Source organism: Coturnix japonica, chromosome 18 (assembly GCF_054131305.1).
Source record: "Coturnix japonica strain WE chromosome 18, WE-NBRP24, whole genome shotgun sequence".
Classification (NCBI taxonomy): domain Eukaryota; kingdom Metazoa; phylum Chordata; class Aves; order Galliformes; family Phasianidae; genus Coturnix; species Coturnix japonica.
Window position 1 is genome coordinate 6243027 of NC_140680.1, and position 25414 is coordinate 6268440.

Below are 25414 nucleotides of genomic sequence, written 5' to 3' on the forward strand. Positions count from 1 at the left end.
GTGCTTCTGCACTCCCTGTGTTGGTTCCCTTTCCCCCTCAGTGTGCTGCTCCCCTACAGCACCTTCCTTTGCTAGACTCCCCCCGCCACCATCAGACACAGATGCAGCCAGTCAGTCCTTTTATTGTCACCTCACAGTTACATCCTCTCCACAGGCTTAATTCCCAGGATGTCAAACCCCTTGGCCATGACAGTGGCAGTGGCCTCGCACAGCAGCAGTCTCCACATGTTCACCTTCACAATCTGGCCTGCAAAACAAGAGACCAACATAGGAGCCAGAGCCACTGCTCAGATCAACCACCACTGCCCTCCCTCTTGGGGACCAGTCTGCCACCAAGCTGGCCCTGGGCACAACGTGCCCCCTCCTCAGCCCAGCAGGCTGATCATGTGTTGTGTCCAGGTGTCTGCTGCTCTGCCAACCCCTTCAGCCCTCCCCCATGGACAGCACTTGTTCTGCAGCTGCCAGCAGGGCATCAACAGCCTTCACCAAACAGGGGAAGACTGTCTGCAGTTCACCTGCACCTCAATACACAATGACTTATGCAGCACCCCAAGGCCAGCACTCACCACTCTGCCTGTCCTTCTCCACACAGTAACAGTTGTCGTAGAACTCAGTGAAGGTGGTGGCCAGCTCATAGAGGTAGTCACACAGCGTATGCAGTAACAGATCGTCCAGGATCTTCTGCAGAATCTCAGGGAACCTCAGGATGCACTTGCCCAGTTTCCACTCTTTCTCATGGTCAAGGACAAGCACCTCCTCCCTGGCTGCTTTCCGCAGCATCTTCTCATCAATATTGGCCAGGCGTGCAATAGCCCTGCAATGATCCAGAACATGGTCTGCTTCTCTGCAACAACTTCCACCTTCGCAAAGCAGCACCCTGCTCCAGGTACCACAGGCCACCATCTCCAATGACAGCAAGTGCTGGAGATGGCTTTTCTTGCCAACTATCCCCTAAACTGCACTGATTCAACGAACCCCCTCCTTCCCCCCCACCTGCCTTTGCACTACAGACTCAGAATTCACTACATTCTTCAAATGACTCCCACCACACTCAACTCACCTGATCCGTGTGAACGCATACAGCAAATAAGCAGCTGTATTTCCTCTGTCATCCAGCATCTTGTCAAAGGAGAACACGTAGTCGTTTAGTCTGTTGTGGGAGAGATCTGCGTATTTAATGCATCCAAAAGCGACTGACATCTGGGCAGCTTTCAGCTCTTCTGGTGTGAGGACCTATTGTAATTTCAGAACAGGTAATGATCAAGAGGAGGAAAGCTATGTTGGTATTAAAACCCCCAGCACCTTTCCTGGCAAGCTCGGGGGTTGTATCACCATGACACATGACAGCATGTTGCCCAGCTGCCTTTCCATATGAGGGACAAAACCCCATCTGTGCCCTCAGGTCTGCAGAGATCTTTGTGGTGCTTTATTGGAAGCATTATTCCTATGCTTCCTGGTGTTTCCATTTAAAAGGGAGCTTTCAGCACAGCAAGGAGGAGCCATGCTTCCCAATTCCACTGCTTCACACAGTGCTTGGACCATCTGGTCCCTGTGTTCCATTCTGTGGCCCACCCTGTCCAGTTCTCTTCAAGCCATCTAAGACAGATGAAATACTTTTAAGCAAAAGCTTCCAGCAAACACTGTTGAAGGGAAAGGGTGAAGCCTGACACCAGAGTCCCCTGCAGCTCTGCAACCATCCATCACCAGAAGGCATTAAACCCAGCAGGCCAAGCCTGCAGCTCTCATCAACTACCACCACCTGCTGCACCCTGGGGGAGTCACAGGTGCCATATCCCTGCAGCCTAACTGGTACCAGCTGCAGGGCCAGCACACTGCCTGCAGTTCACACCTTGCTGCCATGTATCCAGGGTTGCCCACCTTTCTCAAAGAGAGCACCCTGTCCAACTGCTTCCAAATAAGTAACAGCACTGATGCTGGAGTAATCCCACAGCACCCTGCCATGCAACCTGGCTGCATCCATAGTCTAAGATCACTTCCAAAATGTAGAAATTTTACATCTGTGAGCAAATCTGGGTGTTTCTCTGGGAAGATCAGCTACCTTGTCCCGCTCCTTGTCTTTCAGTTTGTCCATGGCTCGTTTCAGCCCTTCTTCCAGAAGATCTGTAAGACGCACTGTGTCCCCTGAGCGCGTTTTGAACTTCTTCCTGTAAACACACACAGCCAACATGACCACCTGCACATGAGGCAAAGTGCTCCCATGGATTTCCACTGCTAACAAACACACACCTCTGGCTAATTAAAAAGGCACGTACATCCCTTTGTAGTGAAGAACTGGGCACCAGACAAACTGCATGAGAGGTGTACAAGTCTGACAACATACATGGGGTAGCTGGGAGTGGGGCGGGACAGACAGGGAAGGCTCCAAGAATCAGAACTGTCGCAGTCCCAGCCATCAGGCTGGACAAAATACCAGTGCAAGACTTAAATCCAGCAAGGCATCTTTACTTGTGTAACAAGCCCTCAGCAAAACCACTCGGTCTGCAACATTACACGACTGCAGTACACACTGGTCTAACTGCAATTTAACTTCTTAACTTAAATGAGACACAAGAACACCTCTGGAGCACAAGGGCATGGCCTGCACACCAGGACACTGATGTCCTTTTCCCAAATTTTATTCCACCTTCTTCAGGGCAGGCCAAAAAAAAAGGACATTGTGGCCCCTACTGCTGCCATCTCCAGTATTTGCAGTGCCTTCATCTGCACTTCCACCAGCCAAGTCACAGCCCTCTCCCCAGATACCAGGCAGCAGAAGCCAGACCGGACTTACTTAACACCGCTGTCTATGTGCAATCAAAGGGCCCTGATGTGCCATATCAAATATATACTTGTCAATAAGCGAGCAAAAGTCTTCTGCACTCAATCAAACATCCTCTTTGGAGCACACTCAGAGGAAAAACTACATCCAGAGACTTACTTGTCTTCTCCCAGCACCACTCCGAATGCAGCATGGGTGATTCTGGTTACTTTGGGGTCATACCAGCCGATCATCTGTCCAGCTGCAAATATTGTTTGCAAATGCACCGACTGCAGGGAAGAAAGATCAACAACCAGTTCACCACCCACTCTTCTGGGGATGGCTTTCTTGTCACTTACTCCCATTGCCTTTACAATGCTGCTGTGACAACAAGACTTGAAATATTTTTTGCTCCCCAGAAACATTCTGCTTCAGAAAGTTTAACCTTTCCAAGAACTCGCTGGGCTTACAGAAGCAGCAAACAGCAAACTTTTATCACTGCTCAGATAAAGCACTGACAATCTTGCATTTCCTCAGGTAAGGCTACATGTAGATATACACAGCACATCTCTCATTTCAGACTGTGATTGCCAGTGGTGACTGCACATCGTTTGGTTCCAGGGCTCTTCAAAGAGGCCACCAGTCAGCACACCAGATTCACCATTATAACACTAAGGTCAAAAGCCAATACAGCACATGGAAAACCTTACAGAGGAGTTCTAATCTAACTTATTGTTGTGCTTGTTACTTATGAGATCTTTGATCATCTGTACCAGCAGTGACAGAACAGACTGACATACTCACCTGGCCACTGTCGACAACATAGATCAGGATATCACCCTTCTCTTCAAGCAGCCTGTGTCTAAGTGCAGCCAAGTCAGACGTGTCATATGTGTAACCTCCATCTGACTTCATGATTGTCAGCGGGACAGAGAAACCTGGGACAAAGACAACCTTCCGGCCATCATCCACCTGGACAAAGCCTAGAAAAGCAATGGAATATTGCATTGGGTCATATCTCATGGGGAGGCTGGGGGGCACCATACCTGAAACATCTCCTGTTCTGATGCTATCAAAAGTCCATGCACACTGACAAATATTTAATGTCTCACAATATGAAGAAGACAAGCAAACCCCAAGTCTAAGTGAGAACTCCTTTGCCAGCCAAGTCAGGTTATGTGTTGCCCTTCCAGAACTCCAGACTGCACAAGAAGGCAGATGTTTACCACTCTGCCCTTTCCAAAAGAGAATTATTTGGATTTAAAGACTCACATCACTGGTGCTCAGCTCTACCTGTGCAGCCACAAAAACAGCTTTACAAAAGACAGCACCAAAGGCAGCTGAAGCTGTATGGAGATGTGCAACATATTTAAGGGATAAGACTAGTTAGAACAATACAGATGGTGACACTCAATACATGCAAAATCTACACAGAAGCACATAAAACTATCAACTCATTACAGTCCACTTTATTCCTGTGTGTCTCAGAGTCAATGTGAACCAAAAGTGCCACCTGCCTTTGCATGGGAATTTCTCTGATGCAAGTTTTCCTGCAATTCTGTGATTCTATAGCCACAACACTAAGAAGGACACACTGGTAAAGATAAACTCCAGCAGTATCTCGTGCTATTGCCCACAATTATCCCTTACAAACTACTTAAACTACTTCTGCTGTCTGCAGGACAGATTCAGTCTTTCTGCAGTGATATATGCAAAAGTCAGTTCTGCTCACGCTTCTTTGTGAGGAAATTCCACCAAAGACCCACTCAGAAATTGCTGCTGAGAAAAAGAGCAAGGTGCAGGGAACACACACCTCTCTGCATGCCAGTCCCAAGCCTCGGTGGCTATGAGTGAAGTTACCGCTGCAGAATTCCTGGTTCCAAGACAAAAAGCCTCACCTTTATCTTCAAATTCTTTGATGATGTCTTTCATCATATCTTGGTAGAACGACTCCCCTCTCTCTGTAAGTGTGATATCCAGGCAGTTGTAGATTTTCTGGAACTCTTGAGGAAGAAAACAAATTACAAATACCTTCATTAAATCATATGGTGGGAATTTTAGTGGCACATATTTACTAACAGACACAGCAAACCCCTAAATATGTTCTCTGTCTCTTGGTCAAGCTATCAGAGAAGGACTCAGACTAGACCAAGGAGACAAAGGCTTTAACTGAACTTTTCCACAGACAGGCCAGTTCTTTGGCTGCATAAACCCTGTTCTCCAAACCCGTGACAACAAAGTGGCAGTGACTTCATCAAGAAAACTAGAGGATGGTGAGAAAAACTGCACTGTCCAACTGCTGAGCCACGGCTGTGAATGTGGCAGTCACCTTTCCGCGACACGTCGCAGATCAGCTGCCAGGCTTTAATGAAGTCCGGGTCTTTGCTCTGCAGCAGCACCACACACTGGTACGCTCGCTTCTTAAATTCCTCCTCTGTGTCAAATCTCCTCTTGGATTCCTACGGTAAAACACACTGTGTGAATGAAGCAACTGGTTTTTCCCTCGAAAAACAACATCCACAACACACTCCCAAATCATGCTCATCTCACAACACAGGTCCTTTAATCATTCCCCACGTGGACAACTAGAGACCAGATGATAATGTATTTCATTCATTACCATTGGTAGGTAAATGCAATTGTCTATTAGCTGAACCTGCTTCTCAGCTGCTGACATCACAGTTACTTGCGACAAATACCTTGTAAAAAGCTTGGAGATCCCCAATGGGAGGAGAAACAGATAAGTAATCTGGAAATCTGTCTTGCAGGTGAGCAATGAGCATTCCAAACTGGGTGCCCCAGTCTCCTAAATGGTTTAACCTTGAAGCAATTAAAGAACACAACAATAACTATTTCTCACACATATGTTTTAAAACACAAATGTTTTAAATACAAATATTCTAAATGAAAAAACACGTATCAAGAGAAACCAGCACCAGGCAAGTTCTGCCCCTGCTTCATGGAAATGAAGCTGCTGCCCATCTTGACTCCTCACCTCACTACACTTGCTCTGTTTCAAACCTTACTGCACATCAAGGACTACTTTTTTACGTGCTTATAAAGATCAAATCACCGACCAAAGTACAGAGAGTTACTGTAGAAATGTAGCCAAAGAACCTCATCCCACCCAAAAAGCAACTCTCACCTCAGCACATCATGACCTGCAAACTCAAAGAGGCGGCACATACTTTCTCCGATGATGGTGGACCGCAGGTGACCAACATGCATCTCCTTTGCAATGTTAGGGGAGGAGAAATCCACTATCACCTTAGACATGGTACAGAAGGAAAAAATGAATAAAGGCAACAGCCATTAACCATATCTCACGTGTTTCATGTGGATTTTGTTGGGTGGGCGGAGGGAGGCATGCGCTGCTGGCAGCACAGGGCAGCAGAGCAGCCCATGTGGGACCTCACAGCAAACTTCAATCCAGGTCTCTGCTACATCTCCCCCAGAGGGTCAGGGATCAGTCCCAGACCGATCTGGGCACAGCACATTGTCCCCAAGGAGCCCTGGAACACCCCTGTCCCTCAACCACCAGCACCGCAGAGACCACAGCTGGTACATGTGTGCCACCCATGGCCCCCCATCCTAAAGTCACATAAATGTCACTGTAATGACCAGCTGACACGGCCATTCATCCAACAAATCACTTTCGGGAGGAAGGAGCAGGACTCGAAAGCTGCCTGCAGTCTGGCACTTGCTTCATCCCTATGGGTGCAAGATGCCCGTCTCTGCTTACTGCCATCCATACCCTTTTCCTTTTGCCAATAGCTGGTGGTTGAACTCCATTCATTAATAAACTGCTCAGCTGCTTTGATACAAAATCCTTCCGCAGATGGACGTTGATAAAACCTTTAGAGGAGAAAATCAGCAATGAGTGTTGGAGCTTCTAAAGTGCCTTGAACCACACTTACTCTTTTCTCCCCTTGGATTTCTCTTTCCTCACATTGAGGACAAGAGCCTAAGAAGTCATCTCGACTAAACAAAGCTTTACTCCAGCAACAGCAGAATGAAGCTGTCACTAGAAGACAGCTCCTGCACCCAGATTAAAAGAGCCTGTTCCACACAATGATGCCCATTACTGCAGCAGAGACTGTGTGACCACCCACAACTCCTTTCAGCACACTGTCACTCAGCTGAACCTATAAAACTTTCTTAGAAAATAAATAATCTTATCAGGGTTTCCAGAATGCAAAAAACAACTCCTGCTATTTTTAATATTCCTTTTATTTATTTTCTTAAAGTAACATCCTAAAATGTAGTTACATTTGCCATAATTTATGCTTGTAGAACAAGTGTGAACAAATGAATGAATTGCTCGAGCCCCCCTCCAGGCCTGTGCCACATTATCTTTGTCTTCTGCCCTAAGGAATATGAGCCCTCCTATTTCTACTTAAGTCCCAAGGACAAAACAAATGCAGCAGTTAATAACTTACTTCCAGGCTCCTGCAGCATCTCAGTGCCAAAAGGGCAAGGCCTGCCCCATACCCCTGAAGCAACAGCAGACATGCTGGGTCTTGGATGAGGACATAGCAATTTTTGCATTCATTTCGTATGACTGTGACCCCATCCCTGCCCACTGATATTCAAGGTGCACAACCAATCCCTTAAGTGGAAAAATTTCTGAAGGGGTTGGGGCCGCACCAACCGATGTGAAACAGAGCTAGATCTGCTGCTGCGGAAATGTAAGGGCTATGAAGCTCACCAAGCTAATTCATCTCATAACATCAACTGTAAATGAGGTGAGTCAAACTCATCTCAGCTCCCATACAGCACAAAACCACCCTTTGCTTTCTAACATAGAAGTGGTGTAACGTGAAGTATCATACCGGGACCAGCAATTTCCACCTTCTCAATGCATTCGTTCGCAGGAATATGTTTTGTTATTTTCTCAGCAATCTCCCTTGGACTAACCTTCTGTTCCCTGGTTTTCAGCAGTATCTGAAACACAAAAGAGCCAGTAAAATTCAACTCGCCACAGCATCCCACAAAATAAAACAGAAAATGTAGATACTCCTGTGTTGGAAGAGTCCCATGATCCTTTACCCTCATAATGCAGGCATAAACACACCAAGGAAGAAGACATCTCCAGCTACTTTTAAAGATTAGAGCAGCTCTTTCCACACAATAGAAGGCTAATTAGACCCTAAACATTCAGCACACCGAAGGCTGGATGTCAGAAGAAAATCTTTCAGGCTGTTCAGTGCTTTGGCAAATTTTGATTTCTTTACACTGACCTAACTCTTTAAATATCAAAACAGCCAGCAGGTCTGAGATATCTGAAGAATTTAAGTTGTGCCTGCAAGAAACAAGGAGAGAATCACAGAATGGCCAGGGTTGGAAAGGACCTCAAGGAACATGCAGCTCCAACCCAGCTGCTGCAGGCAGGGCCACCAACCTCCCCATTTAATACCAGACCAGGCTGCCCAGGGCCCCATCCAACCTGGCCTTGAACACCTCTAGGGATGGGGTATCCATAGCCTCTCTGGGCAGCTGTTCCAGCATCTCACCACTCTCACAGTAAAGAACTTCCCACTTTCATCCAACCTAAATCTTCCCTCCTTCAACTCAAAACCATTTCCTCTTATCCTGCTATTATCAATCTATTCAAACAGTTGGCTCGACTCCTGTTTATAGGCTCCCTTTTTAGGTACTGGAAGGCTGCATTGAGGCACCCCGCAGCCTTCTCTTCTCTATGCTTTCTGATTACGCTAAGCACGTTCTACCAGATGACAGGAATCTCCTCTGAATCACTCCAGAAACAGCCCCAGCACACCTACTACTGCCAGGAACTGGCAGAGCTCCTTGCTCAAGCCCATGGTATTAATATGCTAACAAGCTCAAATGAAAACAATACACATTTGTGAGGGCTGTTTCCACATCAGCGCCTGGAAGGGAGAGGCTGCTGTCCTGCACGTAGTGGCTGCCCTCAGTCAGATGCTTGTGGTGAGCAATGCTCCAACTCCAAAGGTAACTGCAGCACGGTCAGATCCCTGACCGAACTCACTGCTCTCACAGAAATGACTGCACTGCATCCACTGGCTTTGCTGCATTGATTACGCTACATGTGTCAGTACTCCCATGCCTTCCAAGGAACAAACCCTACAGCCAGGCCCAGCATGAGGAACGTTTACTCTCCAGTACTGCTGACAGACAATGGGGAACCTGAAGCCCTGGCTCGAAGCAGACTGGTCGGACACTGAGTTATGTGAACAATGCTGACAATGAGAAGCCAGGACGGCTCAAGAATTCTAACAGCGACTTAATTGGGGTAAAACAGCGGTCAGAAAATGGCAAAGCTCTGAAAGTCTGTGTCGGTGCAGTCACCCAGCGCAGCCCTCTGGCTCCAGCCCAGACACAGTGTGCTAGCAGCGTGTTAACAAGACCAAGGGCAGACACAGCTTTGGGAGGCTGTTTCTGCCCTGGCACTGCAGCCCCAGCGCCTGCTGCCTGGCACGTATCGGTGCTGCCCAGGATACATGCACAGGCACCACAGAGGGCAGCCTGGGACTGCAGAACTTTATGTGTATTTATGTTAAGAAAAAAAAGTTGCTTCTGTTGAGACTGCACACTGCAAAACCAAAGATCTCTAGTTACAAAGAGTCTATCTATTCCCTAAAGGCAGCAAGTGTGGACACTTCATTCATCTAAATGAAGATGTAGCACCTTCTTCCTCACCTCCTTGTTTCACTTCTCTACTGTCCCATCCTACTGAGCATTGCCTGAAGTGCCTCTTACTCTGCCTGGGTCCCCTTTGGCCAATACCTTCTACAAACCAGCAGCACCATAGCTTTCAAAGTAACACTGTGGGTACTTGCCAGGATTACAAACCCCGCTCTTTCCTTGGCACACACATCTCAGCTGTTCTGTGAAGCCATTGATACAGCTGCCCAAAAACCTCCATCCATATCATAACAAAACAAACATGACTTTTAACTTCTGTTCCATATTTTATGGAAAAGACGTAAGTAATTAAGAAGCAATTAATCATAAATAATGGAACACAGTGATTTCCTTCCCACGAACTGGGCAGCTGTAATGTGGCAACGTGTAACTCAGACATTCTCAACTCATTACAGTACTCTAAAAAGAGACATAAAGGTCTGCTTTCTAAAATGCCACTAGATATTCAGTGAATTCTCACCCCAGAGGGCTGTAAGAAGCCTTAATCAGGTCCAATGCTGCAACTGTCACCAGGCTGTCTACCATTTTGTTTCTAGCAGGCAACACTCCCAGCTTCTTTCTCTTTGCAAGATCTACCAGACTTACCTGTGTTATGCCCATGGCGCTGTTGCACTGATAATCCCCAAACTTGGGCTGCTGACTTGGTGTCACCACCAGTGGAGGGTTTTCCAGCTCTGGGTAAGCAGCCTGAATGGCAGCTCCAAAGATCTCCTGAAGACAGCTGTTGATATTAATCATGCTTTTCACTGTTTTATTTCGTTCCTCTTGAAGGCTCTGGAAAAACAAAATACAGAAAGCTCTACTCACAGTACACAGCACATACAGAACAGTCACATCCTGCTTTTCTCCTTGGCTGCCTGGCAGAGCATGACTGAAAGGTCTGGCTGGCACCTCCAGGTACAAGAGCAACATATGCAACATGGAAATGATGAGGTTCAGGACATACACCTCCCTTTGAACATCACCACCCAGACACTTCCCTGAACGCAGTGCTGTGTTTTATTTCTCACGCACCTGTCAGTGATTCTGGCAGAGCAGCTGGGCTGCAGCTGCACGACCATTGGAGATAGGACAGCGTGGGCTTATAAACCTACTGACATCCTTCATAAAGTCACATTTTGTTTAAGGAACCAAGAAATATCTAAAGCACAATCAACAGCTAAGATGTCAGAATTCGATCACACACCACCAGCTGTAACAAACGGACATTATTTTGTCAGTTTTATTTCCTTTCTATGACAGAGCAAACCCATTCACTCTCCATCCCTTACCTTCTGAAGGAAACTCAACCGATACTTCAGCTTTGCGTTTTCGTCTCGCAGCCCTTCCAAACTCGGGGAGACTCCCAGGCACCCGAAGTTCTTCAGATGCTCAATTTCCGCAGTCAGTGACTTAATCTCGTTTTCCTGAAAAGCACGTGAGATGGACACACTGTGGGTCTTGGAGAAGGGGAACAGCAGGTGGGGAATGCAGGACCTCAGGTCCAGTCCTGCCTCATAAAGTAACAACTAACACAAGCAAGTCAAGTAATGCCAAACAATTCTTGTTTAAAGGTGGTTTCTATTTGTGCCCAAAACATGGGACAGTGAGGTAACAATTAGCTTACTGATCTACAAACAGAAGTGTGAGGAAGACAACCGGTTAGGCTAAGAAAATACATTCTTAAAGCATTTCCTCCAGCTTTTTCTTTTTCTTAATTCAGTAAAGAAATCCAACACTGTGACTCCAAATTCCCCGACGCCTCCTTCAGGCGTCATCCAGTTCCACCACTTCTAAAGCTGGGCCACATTTACTCTCCCAGAGGATGAAACCACCACTGATGCAACCCATGAGCTCATGGTGAGGTGTGAGCCCGGCCTGCAGTGTGTGCTTGCTCCCAGCTCTCTGCATATGTACTCCCAAGTGGCCACAGTGGCTTCTTAAAACTGCCATGGGGTGCTTGGCAGAAACTGAGAATTTCAGATGGACTTTTACACTCCAAATTAACGAGCTTCAGCTTCCAGCTGCCCTTCATGTTTGTGCTCTGTACAGCCAATGAACTCTTTGCAGCAGCATCACCCACTGCTCTCCTTGCCCCTCTTGACCTCAGAGCCCAGGTGTAAGCACGCAGCCCAGCAGCCCAATGCCGCTGCAGGGAGCAGCCACTTCCCTCTCCCAGCCCCAAGGAACCCAGATCTGATAAGCTTCATCTCTGCTGTCCACCTCCCCTGTAACCTGCTCCACAAAGAGAAGTCAGGGTGCTGCTGGAAATACATGCGGCAGCTCTAGGAGGCCACGCTCCCCATCCTGACCCCTCATATGACCCTGGCAGGATCTGGGCCACCAACTTGCTCCCAGCAGGAAGCAGCTCAGGCTATTATCATAGACAAATATGCTGCCAAACCTTATAAAAAGGGCTCGTTTGCTTTTTGCTCTTTAAACAATTGGAACATTCTCTCCCAGAGGATGAAACCTTGTGATTCAATGATTCAATGATTTTTTAATTAAGGAAACAAAATCTGGGTCATCCAGACTTCTGGCCCAGTATCTCCACCTGAACAGCAGCTCCCACAGGTGCCACCAGAACTGCAGACGCTCAGAACTTCTGAGCTGGGCCAAAGTGATCTTAAAATTGCTCCATCTGCAGAGCAAGCTGGAAAGCTTTTGAAAACTTCCGAGGTCATTTGTATTTCAGATTCAGTGCTTCCAGCACAACTCTTCTACAGCCCCAAAGTGTCCTCCTCCTCAAGCAAAACTGCTTCAAACAGCCCATCTCAGCTGCTCTTTTCTATCTTATTACTTCTCTATTGAAACCCAAGGCAGACCCCTTTGCTTTCACATACCTTTCCTCCCACTTACTCAAGAGAAAATATGCTTTCCCTACTTAAAGCTTTTCTTACTCCGTTGACTTGCTGGCGTTTCATGTAACTTATAGATCTGCTTGACAAATTTCCAGATTGAACTTCATATTAAAATAGCCTGAGAGATTTCACTGTGTTATTTCATGACTGTTTTACTGTCAATTTAAGTAAGCACTATAGCAACAAGTGACACAGAGCAATGCTGGAGCAGCAAAACAAATAATTGCCATTTAAACTCATCTACACTCAAAAAACCTGGAATGTCCTTTAGGGTGAACACAAAGATCATGTTCTACTCTCAAGGTCACACTATCTGTTAAGTCCTGCATCCACCTGCTCTCTGGCTGCCCACCCAACCTTTACTGCTGCCACATAAGTTTCCTTTTTTTTTTTTGTTCCTCAACAGCGAACACAGAGGATGAATTATCTCATTTGGAACCACTGAGCAGAAAGGCTGAAAATCAGCAGGCAGTACATCATGTTCCAGAACAGAGGCCAGGATGGGAAAGGCTGGGCTGGGCCAGCAGCACGACCCCACACCCGTCATTAAGCTCACCTGAGAAAGTCTTTGCACACACACATTACAAACACCCTTAATCAGAACAACCTGCTATAAGCCTGTAAATAAGTCTAGCAAATCACCTGTGAACACTGCGTATTGTTAAAGGGATATAAACCCTGAAACCTGGCTAAAAAATAAATAGCTACATTAAAGCACTGATGTCCCTTGCAGCTCCTTTCCTACAGTATATTCTGAGGGATGGAGGGAGAAAACACAACAGCACTATGGCTGTGATCTGCAAAGTAACTGAGAGAAGGAAGGGAAAGCTGCTGTTCCAGGAATAAAGCTCCATCCCCTGCTCAACCTGCACAGCCCTGGATGCATCACAACTTGTCAGTACAGGTTATACCTGATGACCACCTCACAAGGAGCTGCGGGAATTGCATGAAGCCATGCTGACATCTCCAAGGGCTCTTTGGTCAGCTGAGCACTAGCAATCTTCCCCTCACCTGTAAATACAAAAAAAAACTACAGCTTGTCCAAAAACACCAAACTAACCCTTGTATTTTGTGTGAGCGTTTAATTCAGGCTCTACTGAATTATCACTGAACTTGTACATGTTTCAGTCTCTGGATCGACAGTTTTCACAGACTCACAGAATTATCAAGGTTGGAAAAGACCTAGAAGATCATCTAGTCCAACCATTCCCAATACTTCCAGGCTAAATCATATTCCTCAGCACCACATCCAAGTGTTTCTTGAACACTCCCATGGTCGGTGACTCCACCACCTCCCTGGGCAGTGCATTCCAATGCCTGACTACTCTTTCTGAAAAGTAATACTCCCTAATGTCCAGAAATGTTTTACTCCACTGCATTAACAAAATGGGGAAGCAAATGGCTGACTATGCACATTAGGAACACCTTGTTCCCATTCCTTTCTCACCTCCCGTGTGGTTCTATTGCTCCTCCTGCCTCCCTGTGTTACTGAGCACATCAGCTGAGCACTGAGCAGCTGTTTTCTTTGCAGACCCACTTTCCTGAAGAACAAATGAACCCCGCAGCCCCACAGGGGTGTCCCGAGCTGGGACGATGGCTCAGCCCTGAGCCTCCTTTCCTCTCTCAGCAGCTACAAAGGGAAACACGAGGAGCTGCACGCATTCAGCAAACAGGTTTATTATCTCAACGCTTCTCTTTGTTTAACGCCCCCACCACCTCCCGGCACTGTTCTTCCCCCCTTCACCGCCCCCCGAGGCCATTCACAGCCCATAGAATCTCCGTTCCGAGCTGCGGGCCGCCCCGCTCCGCTCCCCGCCCCCACCTGCCGCTCCAGCCGGGCCGCCGCCTGCGCCACGCGGGCCTCCATCATCCCACTGCGGGAGCGGGTGGGAGCGGAAGGAAGTGGAAGCGTTGATTCGAGACACAGCGCCCCCTGGCGGATGGGAGGGCGGCGAGGTACGAGGGAGAGGAGAGCAGGAGGGAGCCACGTGTGTGTGTGTGTGTGTGTGTGGGACGGCACTTTATTACATTACACACCGACACCCTCCGCCCGCAGCTTCAACGGGTGCTGCGGCCCCACAGCGCTCACACTGCGGCCCCACAGTGCTCACACGGCCCCTGGCCCCGCTCACCGCACGCACACGGGGCTGCCCCGCACACACACAGCCCCGCTGCTAAAAGGCCGAGCTGTACAAAAAGTCCCACAGCGTCATTGAAGGACAGCACCTGATGGCTGCTTTTGTTCCGAGTTAAAATTCTATTTTCCCAAAAATACATCCCCTAAATATACAAACTATACAATCCCGTCGCTTTAATGCTGGTTTCTGTGATGACGGACGTCGACCTGAAGTCCTTAAAAACATCCACGCACTGACAGAAGCTCGTAACGTAAAAAAGGCGCCTCGGTACCTTCATACACCACATAAATAACTGCAAAAACAGAAACAAAAACCAACTGCAGCATCTTAGTGTCCCAAAAGCAAATACTCCATGGTGATCACACGTCATCCGCACACAGCGCTGGAATGTTTATCCTGGGCCGGGTGAAAAAGGCCATTTTCTCTCTAGAAGGAAATGATCAGCTGTTAGTGCCATTCAGGTATGGCCAGAAACATACATCATCTGCATTAACAGGTATCATCTGCATTAACAGGTATCATCTGCATTGACATGTATCCCACCACGTGTCACCACCATGCACAGCAGCACACTCTCTTGAGCTACACCTTTTACACACACACCAGAGATCCCTGCAGTTAAACCTACAATACTGAACTAATCAAAGAAGCCATTTCAGAAAGGCTCGTTGTTGGCATGGTGAGCAGTGTTACTTAAGGGAGCAAAAGACTGCTTTCTGCATTAAAATAATGCTTGGTGCCAGGCGGGGAATGCTTTGGGCTACTTCTAGCTGCTTTGAAATCACCTGCAATGCTGCAGTTAATTTCTGACTTTCAGACTGGATTTGAGCATTGAATTTGTTTTTTAGTAGAACAGTTAACTACTTGTTCAAAATCAGCTTTATCAACACCATTATCATCCACAAAGTCAGTTCTTACCCCCTTCACCCAACTATCCTAATTACCTGAATGACTGCACTTCCAAAGGCTCCTTCCGACTCTGCCCTCGGAGCCGGTGAACATCCTTGGCAGCAGCTCTCATCATTTTATCAGCTTTGAGCTCACACTTGTGTTCTGTTTTTTCCACCTAAAAACCAAAAGGAAGCTGTTTGTGTTTCCGGGAGGAATCGCTCTGAATAAATCTGTAAACACAGCAGTTTTACCTGCAGGTCCGAAGGGTTTGAGACCTGCTAACTCAGGAATCAGTAGCTACAGAAGGTAAATTGAAGGCTCGTCAACCACTGTAACCAGGAGAGCTTTTTCTAAGGTCTTCAAGGCCCTTGCTAAGAATTATGGCTGTCATCCATGTCTTCTTTGTATCATGATTTTTCAGCCAACACATCAGCTTATGCAAGAACATGGTAATCTATTTTCCAAGCTCTATCCCAGAGGACTTCTTTTTTTTCCCCCCCATCTACATACTATGCCATCATAACTTGAAATATTTCTGTCTGCTGCCAAAGGTGCTTGTGATAAACCAGGAAAGCTGAGAAGCGGCCCTCTCACTAGGGAAAGGAACTTGTAGACAGAGTAAGGTTAAGTGCTAACCATTGCAAACTGTGGTTCAGGAGGCTGAACTTTACAGAACAGATGGGATTTGTGACTTTCCATACATGCACCTGAACTAAGATAGGAAATCTCTGTGCTGCACAGGTTCAGGTGTAACAGGATGCCACAGGAAGCTAAAGAGGCAAGACAAATTCCAGCAAGGTTAGAGGAGGACTCAGCTCAGAGGATTTCAAACATCCATGCTGGACATATACTAACTAGAAATGACTGTCATTTTAAGCTCAGGATCATCATCATTACTGAGCCATCATTTCTCTTAGGAGAAGCAGATTTAGATGCTGTCCTCCTAACCTTTGTCTTTGCAGGCACAGACTCTGCAGTCTGTGAACTGAACATTTGAGAACAGCAACTTCCATCATCAATAGCTTGCTTGATGGAATCGTAAGTACAAGACACGAGTGACCATAGTGCTAAAGTTTAATTTCCAGGTTGTCTAAAATCCCAATTCTCAAATCACACTTCTCAAATGTTAAATAAAATCCAAAGGCAGGTATCACTTACTCGTTTTTCCACTAGCCTCAGCAGCAGTCGAAATCTCTCATCATCCTTCACCCACTGTGGTAACTCTTTCTCACCCTGACTCTGAGCTTGTTCTAACTGTTCCTTTAGTTCTCTCAGCACAGAGATCTCCTGAACAAGCCGATCATGCCAGGTTTTTGAAGCCTGCAGGTCCAGCTCCAGGTCTAGTGAAGTGCGAATCAGGCGCTCTGTACCAACAGACTTAATTGAAGGCTGAAAAAAAATTATGGACAATAGTGAGAACTGCCCAGACTGCACCCCTTCTGAAAGGCCCAATAATTTTACATGACCCATTCTTGTTCCTCCAACGCTTCTTAGTGCAATAAACAAATAAATACTTCTCTGAGTAACTGAAGCAGCTTTCTTTTCACCTTCATCCCCAGCTGATTGCAGCACAAGCACTAAATGCTCTTACAATAAATGCAGCAGAAAAATTGTTGCCACTCCTACTCCAATACGATGGAAGATATCAGGAACAATCTTTCTAAACTTATTTCTTTAAGCAAGCTTTAGAGTTAAACATCCCTGTCATACTCCAGCATTACTAGGAAAGTTATCTTTAAGAGAAGTATCTCACATGCAAAGAAAAGTTTCTGAATCAAAACACTTGGCAAATGATTTGTGTTTACAAAACATTCCTCCTTTTAAACTGTTTTCACTTCTTTTTTGTGCACGTCTGTACCAGACAAAAAGCGAGTAGAGATGCTTTTACCCGTTTCACTCTGACGCTTCGTCTCTCCATTGCATTTCGAACAAAGGGGGTTTTTTTGGATAGCGTTGAACTGTCACTATCGCTGCGATTCAGCTGAAAAATGGAAGAGAACATGTTTCCATCAAACATACAAGTACATACTTACATAAGCAGCAACATCACAGTGTAAGCTGTGAGGTAAGCAGACCTTTCAGGTTTTGTAAAGACTGCAGCGTCAGGACTCAGTAAAAAATTGAGACTACGCAAACGATGACATCATTCCCTCGTTAATGAAAAGCAGTATTTTATAGATCCAGGATTGCATTTTCCTTACCCGACACACATACTGACTTTGTGGTCCTGGTGAAAATGTTTTGGAGCGGATGATGGTGCTACCCCTGACAAACTGAGTTTGTGGTGGATTTGCTGCTCTTTTGTCTTTTGGACGCACCACAGCAGAAGACTGTGCAAGGCTCTCTGTGTTTGTCTCTTTATCCACCTGAAAGACAGATAGTGCAGTGTAAAATGCCAGCTTGCCATCTGACCAATGATACATCCAGGGCTGTCTGGCAGCCACCTGTGATAGATCTGTGCTTTCAGCCCAGAGGCATCGCACTTAAACCAGATACTCTTTAGCTCCTTTCATACACGGTGCTCTGACACTACGCTGTGAACTCAGCAGCTGCTACATTAACCGTATTGCTCCCTAAGGGCTCCGTGTCCATTGATTGCTGTGGACACAATTGAGTCCAGTGAGCTTTGCTTGTTGGATCCAGTACATCAACGTGAACCAGCAATTTCACTTACAAAAAGGGAGTTACAATTTTGAAGACCACTCCCTTACCTTTTGTGCATCTGCAACAAGCACAGATATAAAAAGCTGTATGTACATGCACAGAGAGCAGATCAAGAGCACATTAATTATGCTTGTGAGAATGTAGGAACACTCAGAATTATACAAGGTCAAAGCCACAGCCACATATTAATGAAAACAGTTTCCAAGAATAACAAAAGAAGGTGTGAAAAATGCTTATTAACCATGGGAAAAAGTTGTCATGCAGTTATTTAATATTTCAGGTAGGTAAGCATTTAAAAATCAATTATGAGCTTTCAAAAAAACTGCTGCAGCTCTGCTCAGCTCAACAGCAACCCAGTCCACTACGCAGCAGCATTTTCTCCTTCAAACTGAAACCTTAAATAAAATAGGAGCTCCCTTATCAGGAGATGAACTGAAAGGAGAAAAACATTGACACTGACATCCAAATATTTGGATGGTGCAATTAAATGGGAGCTGCTTGGAACACTGCATTAAACAATAGGAAGTTTAACTAGAGCTTTACCTTTACTGCCATTTCCACGTGAGGAGGGGAATTCAGACTTTCTTCTGTTTCCCACAGCAATTTTCCAGCACAGAATTCTTCCTCCTCTTCTTCTTCATTTTCACTGATCTCATCCAGTTCTTCCTGCTCAGCAACCTCTTCATCTTGCCTGTTAAGAACAGCTTCTGTTACCAAACTGGCCTGCTTTATACAATATTCAGGTGTTCCAGAAGGGAGTTACTTCCTGTAAGCTGCTGAACAGAAACTCATCCCTACAGCAGTCAGTTGCATCTGTAGGAACTGAGATTACAAACTCAAACTGAGATTACATGAAACTTTATATAAAAGAGAATTAGGAAAACTACAGTGAAGCTGCACTAGAAAATAACCCCTACAACCACAATCTTCCATCCACACTGATCTTGTTTGAAATGAGAAAGTTCAGGGTTCAGCCATGTGGTGTGAGCTAAAGATGAGTACATTTCTCAGGATGAAACCAATCTTAGTTTAACGAGTGATAATGGAGAAAATGGAAACACTTTTTAAAACATCCTTTTCAGCTCCCCCCAAACTCTCTCCTGGCTCCTCAATCAAGTCCCTTGGTCTGGCTTGCATATTTAGTTCAAATGTAACATTTCATTAATAGAATTTGAAGTTGAACAATGTAAGCAACCACCAAAACTAATACTGCAGCAAAACCACAACCCATGCAGTGGAGCATTCAGAAGTTCACAGCACATTCTACCAAAGAATGAACATGGTGTTTTCCTATCTATTTCTAAGCTTTGAGCTTTGTTCTCATTTCCCAAGCAGAGTCTCCATAAAAAAAGAAATAAAGATTTCACTGCAAGATGGAAGCAACTTTCCACAGCTCGGTATCACCTATTTTTCCTCCACACATCAATTTTCAGTGTTGAACCCCCACACTCTCAGATAATCCCACAATGAGACAGTAGAATGCTGCTACCTACCAGCTCTCTCCACCAGTTAAAGTGGTTCTGCTTTCCTCCAGTTTCTTCTCCACAGCTTCCAGTTCAACAGCTGTCTGCTCTAAGAGTGCTGATACGGAGTCCTGAGGAGAACAAGAGGCTTCTTTTAAAGGTACTACTCAGACTGCAATAGGCCCAACTTTTTGGTCAGAACAGCCCCGCCAGCTTTCTTCTCTACATCCACATTGCTCAAGCAGCTCATTACACATCCAGCATACAGTCAAGACTGCTGAGTGTTGCTGGTCCAGCTTTCACCAGTTTTGCTATCTGTACAGCATGTGTGCAACTACCAGACTGAGCATATTACATTCACATTGCATGCTGTGCACATAGAAAGGTTAAGTGTATTTTTACTTGTTCAGCAAGTTTATTGCAGCAAGGTGATCTGTCTAGTGAGAAGAAAGGCAAAAGCTGTCATGTTGCTTACAGCAGACCACACACCATAATCCTCATGCTCCACAAGGTGCAGATTTCAGTAAGCAGCTAGCCTGGGACAAGGACATATCTGTAATCACTGTACTATTTTGCTTCATTTAGTAACATTCTCTGTTCTAAACATAAACACGTCAGACTCTTCTTCCTATCTATTGTAAAAATCCTTCCTTCAGCCACCCCAACAGTACTAATGAGAGGGTTTGTAAGAGATTTGTTTGACTTAAGGAGTTCTTACTGTTTTATCAGTGCAGGGTATTTCAGAATGAATGTTTCCTTGTTTACTTTTTCTGTTTTGCTTCTGCAGATACTTCGAACTAAGGAGGTTATACCAACGTGTTGATTTCTCTCCAGATCTACATATTTCAGCAAGGCTAATTTGTGCTCCACCCTACCGACAGGGGAAAAATAATATTAGTACAACACTGAAATGCACAAGTACTTTACCAGTAAGAAGAGAGCAAAAAGTCAGGACTACCTGAGTTTGGCAGGTACATCAGAAAACTTGCCCTGTTTATCCCCATCATTTCAACAGCATGTGAGGAATTGCACTGGTAATACTTTATGCTTAACTACACTCCCAGTACAAATACCAAGTGCCTTATTGCAGGTCCTGTGCACAAGTACTGACAGTTTTGCCGTAGCAAATAACTTACAGCCACAGCTTCAAAATAAAAAGGAACAGGAGAAGACTCCTTTCAAGGGACCTGCAAGGCTGACAGGAAATAAAATCACTCTTTCAGACTGATGTTATAGTTCTGTGTATTCTATTCTTTCATCTGCCTTCCCTTTCTCTGACATCATATTTAATACACATATTTATGACTGAAATAAAGCTGTTCTGAAATTTGCTTAATCAGTGACTAAGCAGACTCCATTTCACAAGCGCAGTTCAACAGACTGCATACTGATGCACATGTCATGCGAGTTCATGTGGTCCCATCAGGAGCTCAGGTACAGCAGGACATTACATGCTGCCAGACAGGAAACCTCTATTTGGAGAACAGATCTTTCCCTCAATCCAGATTTGCTTTGCAAAGCAGGTGAGGGAAGAAATGCAGAAACATCATGAAACATGCACTTCCTCCACCCATCAAAGATGCTACTTGCAGGAGAAAAAATACTGCTGTAGCTTAACTGTTGCTTATATCCCAGTTTGACACACTCTACTCGTGTTCTAGACTACATTACTCCAGCAACAGCAGCATTTAAATCAAGTTACCCAGTTCACACTGAACAAAAGGCTGGTCTAGCAATAAGGAGCTAAATGTCTAGGGAAATACAAGCACTCAAAACAACAGTTAAGGAATTTTTAATAGTGAAGCTTAGGATTACCAAGAACAAGACTCTGAGAAGTTGCCACAATTCAAAGTTTAAAATTTTGTTCCATTTAGAGGGGAAAATAAACACAAAAAACGTATTGAAATAGAGGAATACTAACCAGACATTCTTCAAGCCGAGATTTATCTACAGTGCAAACATCAACTCTCAAAGTCTTCTGGCGTAAAGCTGGGTAAGAGATAGAAACCCAAAATACTTCATTGTACATGAGATTGTCTGAAACTTCCATTGGTCTTGTGCGAAACAAGCAGCTTGTGCTTTCCAAACAGGGCAGGACTGCCACACGAATGTTCCTATTGTGAAAAACATGCTGCAGTCAGTACTACTGTACAAGTTTGCAGTCACGTCCATTGCAAGTGCTCCATAGATTTGTAAGCAAAATTCTTCCTGAACATGGTGAACATGACTGTCTTATTCTGCTCTTTGAAATGTTAGTAAACTGCGGAAAAAGGAGTATCTCATCACAAAATCAGAGACAAGGTGGCATGAGTTGCTGTAGGTTTTGTCTCTCTGAATCTTGTGATTGAATCACAGGATTGTTTCACATAGTGGTTTACATCTGCACAGTCTGTCACTAAACAGAAACTTGCTAACACTACCCTTGTGTAGAAACAGCAATGCAAAAATTAATCAAGCTTATGTTGGTTTACTCATTATGCAGATGAATTTATAAGTTATGCCTCGATTGAGTGTAGTAGAACCAGGGCATTTCTCTACACGTGGATGCCTCTGTGCACGTTTCCAGGATGAGTTCTGCAGGAGAATGACAGTCCCTTCTGCACTTGACACAGTGGCTCTGGGTGCTGCTGGAGTTAAGAATCTTGCTGGCTGGTGTTAATCCCAGCAAAGCTTGTCCCAGTTAATACAGACCTTTGAGGAGAAAGTTGCATCTTGTTCCAGTTTGAACACACGCCTCATGAACAATGTGACATTATAAAACTTAGAAGCATTTCAAAAGGGATACATTTTTAAAAACTATATATAGTGTGTATATATATATATTTATTTCTTTTTAAGAGTGTGAACAACAGATCAACATCTGTTTAGCTCCTGCTGGAATCTAATACAAATATATCAAATGTGTTTGCTTCACCCACTTACACTTTTTGGTCCTGTTGTAACAGCAGTGCTTGAACATTACTCAGCTGGATAACCAGTATTGCAAATTGCTTATTTTTTTCATCGTATCTGAATTGAAAAGACACAAAAAAAACCCGTTATAGAAAAGTCTGTCACAGATGCCATGAGCGAGTATTCCACTCATTTCAAAAGTAAGGGAAAAAAAACATTATACAGTTAAGGCAGAACTCTAACGAGAGCATGGCCTGCCTATAGTTTATAACAATATCAGTTTCATGTTACATGAAATTTGGCTAGCAGAACATGCAGCATAACTTCAGAATTCATAGGTACAATAGACTACAGATCTGACTTACCACACTGATCTTTTGGGGATCAATCTACTTAATTGCTGTATTGAACTTAAACCTTTTGAAAGTTTTTATATAATCAATCTAATACAAAAAAAAGTTGCATGTAGAAATACTTCATACAAGTAACAAAGATATTCTGGTAACCATTGATTCACTGTTGATGGCCATGACAAAATAGTTTCACATTTCTTACTTTTCTTTATTAATACATCATCTTCTGCTGAATCATTTAAGGACAACACCTCTGTGCCTACCTTCCTATGCCTTACTTGCTTCTTATGGGATTCAGACGTGGCCAGAGATTACCACTCACCCTTACTAGCTTCTGCCCCCACAAACTGCATGCTGAATGCTTCCCTCAGTCCAGCAGTCCAGTACTCCAATTGCTACTTGGTACTGTTGTACCACTATCACCAATTGATTTCTACTGACATAAAAGAAGATAACTGGGCCAAGGATCTCACAGAGATGAGTGCAATCATCAATTACAGTATGAAAAGAGTGTTTGTTAACACCAGTGGGATAAGGTAAATAAGGTAAGTAGACAGAACAAAGCACAAACTTGAATATTCTGCAGGAAGGAAAATCGATTAAAGATATGTAGTGCTTACCTCATTGCAATTTGCACTTTAGCTGTCCCAACTGCTTCTGTATCATCACTGTCAAACACCATCACCTCTGATGCACACGGTCTGTGAGAAATTAAAGACAATTAAGGGCTTAAACTCCCTCTTATGGAAGATGCTACCATGTAAGCAATAGATAATCTGCCTTCCATTCAGGAGTTGAATATATAGACTTGGCAAAACTAGCCTCTAGAAGAAAGCCCAATTAAAGAAGTTCAGTCACCCTTAGAGGTATGTATTATGTATTGCAGTCCTTATCAGCAGAAAGTCATATGCCTTCCCCTTTTTGCTGCCAAGAAAACCACATGACAAGCTGTGCAAAGAGAAGGCAGGGAGGGCTATTAAAGGGTTCCCTTGACAGGATTTTATTAAAGACAGCTGACTGCCCAACAACAGAAATAAGACTTAACAGTTAAAATCCTGTCCTGCACCGTGACAGCAAAAATTCTCAAGTTTGATTAGATTTAAGTCACTCCTTTGTTTCTTCAACAAATCAAACTTTCCTAAGAACATTAGAAGTAACAGAGTACATTGGTTAATTTTCTTTAAAGGAGTCACCTGCATAGTTTTTCCTCCCAGTTCCTCCTCTAACCTTTTATGTGTTTTTTTTGTTAACCTTTTTATGTGTTTTAAGTCCCAGCAGCTACATTCACCCTCTAGCTGGCTTGGAGACTACCCTGTACAATGTTAAAACAGGATTAGCATCAAAATGTCTCCCATATTTCTTGGCAATCTACTGCATTTCATCTAGAGAGGACAAAGGTATTGTTCATCCTATCCTCACTATTACTTATAGGCATCAAAACAATACTGCAGCCATTACAAAGGTTGCCAAGTCAACAACCCAAACATTATGTCACCTAAGACATGAATACACATGGGATGCATTCTCTGCTTCCCCGATATTATCTCTCCTTCCCTCTCTCCCCTTGCCACAGAGCTCCCTGCCCCATGCAGAGGACACAAGAGCCCTAAGACATCTCCCTGAGTGATTGTTTGACTTGAAACTACAAGGCCTGATTTACAAAACATCAAAACATTCTACAAGGAAATAGTCCTATAAACATAGATTACTCATCTCTCTGGAGAATTCATTAGTAAAATGAATGGGAGTAGAGACCAGCTACTTTTCATCTCTACAGACTTGTATGGAAAAAAAAAAAAAAAAGCCCCATTATATATCTCTGTTAATAAAAACAGTAGGAAAACCCACTGTAGACAGAATCAAAACATGAATCAGTAAGAACATTATCTTTCAGCGTACTTTTTGTCAAACTCCTCTAGGTAGCTTTAGCAAGCACTAAGTCCAGAACCCCAAGAGGAGCAGCAGTGCACATATCATTCTAAAGCTAAGGACTAAGAGAGAAATATCTGCACAAGTCATGAACTGAACCCAAACACCTAGAACCTGCAGATAGCTATAACGAGGTTCACAGTGATACAGTGTTCCTCTGTAGCGTACCAAAGGCCTTACGGGCTGAGGGCTGTCACTGCCACCAGTAGGGCTGGCTGGCAAGAGGGGAGCACTACACCTGCCAGATGGCTCTCTGTGATCTCTCACAGCTCACCAGTGCTTTCAGAAACAGATGAGCTGTTCAAGCAGTTCTCCATGAAGAGAGAAGTGAAAACCTTGTTTCCAGCAATGGGATACATAAGTCATGTTTACAACCCAATTCAACCTCCTTACAGTTTTTTTTTTGTTTTTTTTTTTCCAGGTTGAGAATCTTACTCATCTAATCACAAGAAAACCATCCAAGCAGTATTATCCCAGCTGAATCCTGTGTGAGATACTGAATCGTTTGCTTCTTCTTTGAGAAAAATCTGATGTCTACCTTTGCACAGATGCTTCATATACCCCGCTATCTCCAGCAACAGATTCGTCAGACACTGCAGCCGATACACATGCCACCTTCAGAGCCATCCCTCCGGCTGTATTTACACCTGTCAGAAAAGCAAAGAGGAAAACCAAAAACAGACGTTAATGAAAATGAACAGTCGGGATCAGAAACAACTTTATCTTCTCTCTCTCCTCAAATTACATTTTTTTCCCACCTCCCTTCTGGCAAACAATAGCACATTTCTGAACACGAACA

At 44.6% G+C, this 25414-nt stretch overlaps 2 protein-coding genes across 6 annotated transcripts in view; both read right to left on the minus strand.

The window, feature by feature from the left end:
• Positions 1-102: 102 nt before the first annotated feature.
• Positions 103-14163, minus strand: RARS1 (arginyl-tRNA synthetase 1). Of its 2 annotated transcripts, XM_085518827.1 has the most exons (16): positions 14108-14163; positions 13197-13296; positions 10717-10851; positions 10031-10219; positions 7591-7702; positions 6513-6613; positions 5904-6025; positions 5458-5578; positions 5088-5217; positions 4657-4761; positions 3563-3741; positions 2939-3048; positions 2060-2165; positions 1061-1233; positions 567-814; positions 103-247 (listed from the first exon to the last, which is right to left on the minus strand). In XM_085518827.1, the coding sequence occupies exons 4-16, from the start codon at positions 10181-10183 to the stop codon at positions 138-140; spliced, it is 1770 nt and encodes a 589-aa protein (XP_085374953.1). In that variant the 5' UTR covers positions 10184-10219; positions 10717-10851; positions 13197-13296; positions 14108-14163; the 3' UTR covers positions 103-137. The 2 variants fall into 2 exon arrangements, with proteins under 2 accessions (XP_085374953.1, XP_015731412.2); XM_015875926.2 differs by lacking the exon at positions 13197-13296.
• Positions 14164-14522: 359 nt separating this feature from the next.
• WWC1 (WW and C2 domain containing 1) overlaps positions 14523-25414 on the minus strand; it is a 55985-nt gene continuing 45093 nt past the window's right edge. For all 4 annotated transcript variants that reach the window (XM_015875920.3, XM_085518824.1, XM_015875919.3 and 1 more), the window contains 12 exons: positions 25154-25262; positions 23307-23387; positions 22364-22450; positions 21363-21555; positions 20160-20312; positions 19472-19572; positions 18522-18669; positions 17516-17680; positions 17203-17295; positions 16473-16703; positions 15368-15489; positions 14523-14849 (listed from right to left, as the gene is read on the minus strand). In XM_015875920.3, coding sequence (XP_015731406.2) covers positions 14783-14849; positions 15368-15489; positions 16473-16703; positions 17203-17295; positions 17516-17680; positions 18522-18669; positions 19472-19572; positions 20160-20312; positions 21363-21555; positions 22364-22450; positions 23307-23387; positions 25154-25262 — 1550 coding nt within the window. In that variant the 3' untranslated portion in view covers positions 14523-14782. The remainder of the gene's footprint in view (positions 14850-15367; positions 15490-16472; positions 16704-17202; positions 17296-17515; positions 17681-18521; positions 18670-19471; positions 19573-20159; positions 20313-21362; positions 21556-22363; positions 22451-23306; positions 23388-25153; positions 25263-25414) is intronic.

Coding starts and splice junctions, on each gene's coding strand:
- RARS1 (XM_015875926.2), bottom strand. CDS start 14,155: ATGATGGAGGCCCGCGTGGCGCAGGCGGCGGCCCGGCTGGAGCGGCAG. Junction 10,220..10,716: donor GGTTGAGTTTCCTTCAGAAG/GTAAGGGATGGA, acceptor TTGTTTTTCCAG/AGCCTTCAAGAGGAACGAAA. Junction 5,579..5,903: donor GCAGGTCATGATGTGCTGAG/GTGAGAGTTGCT, acceptor AATTGCTTCAAG/GTTAAACCATTTAGGAGACT.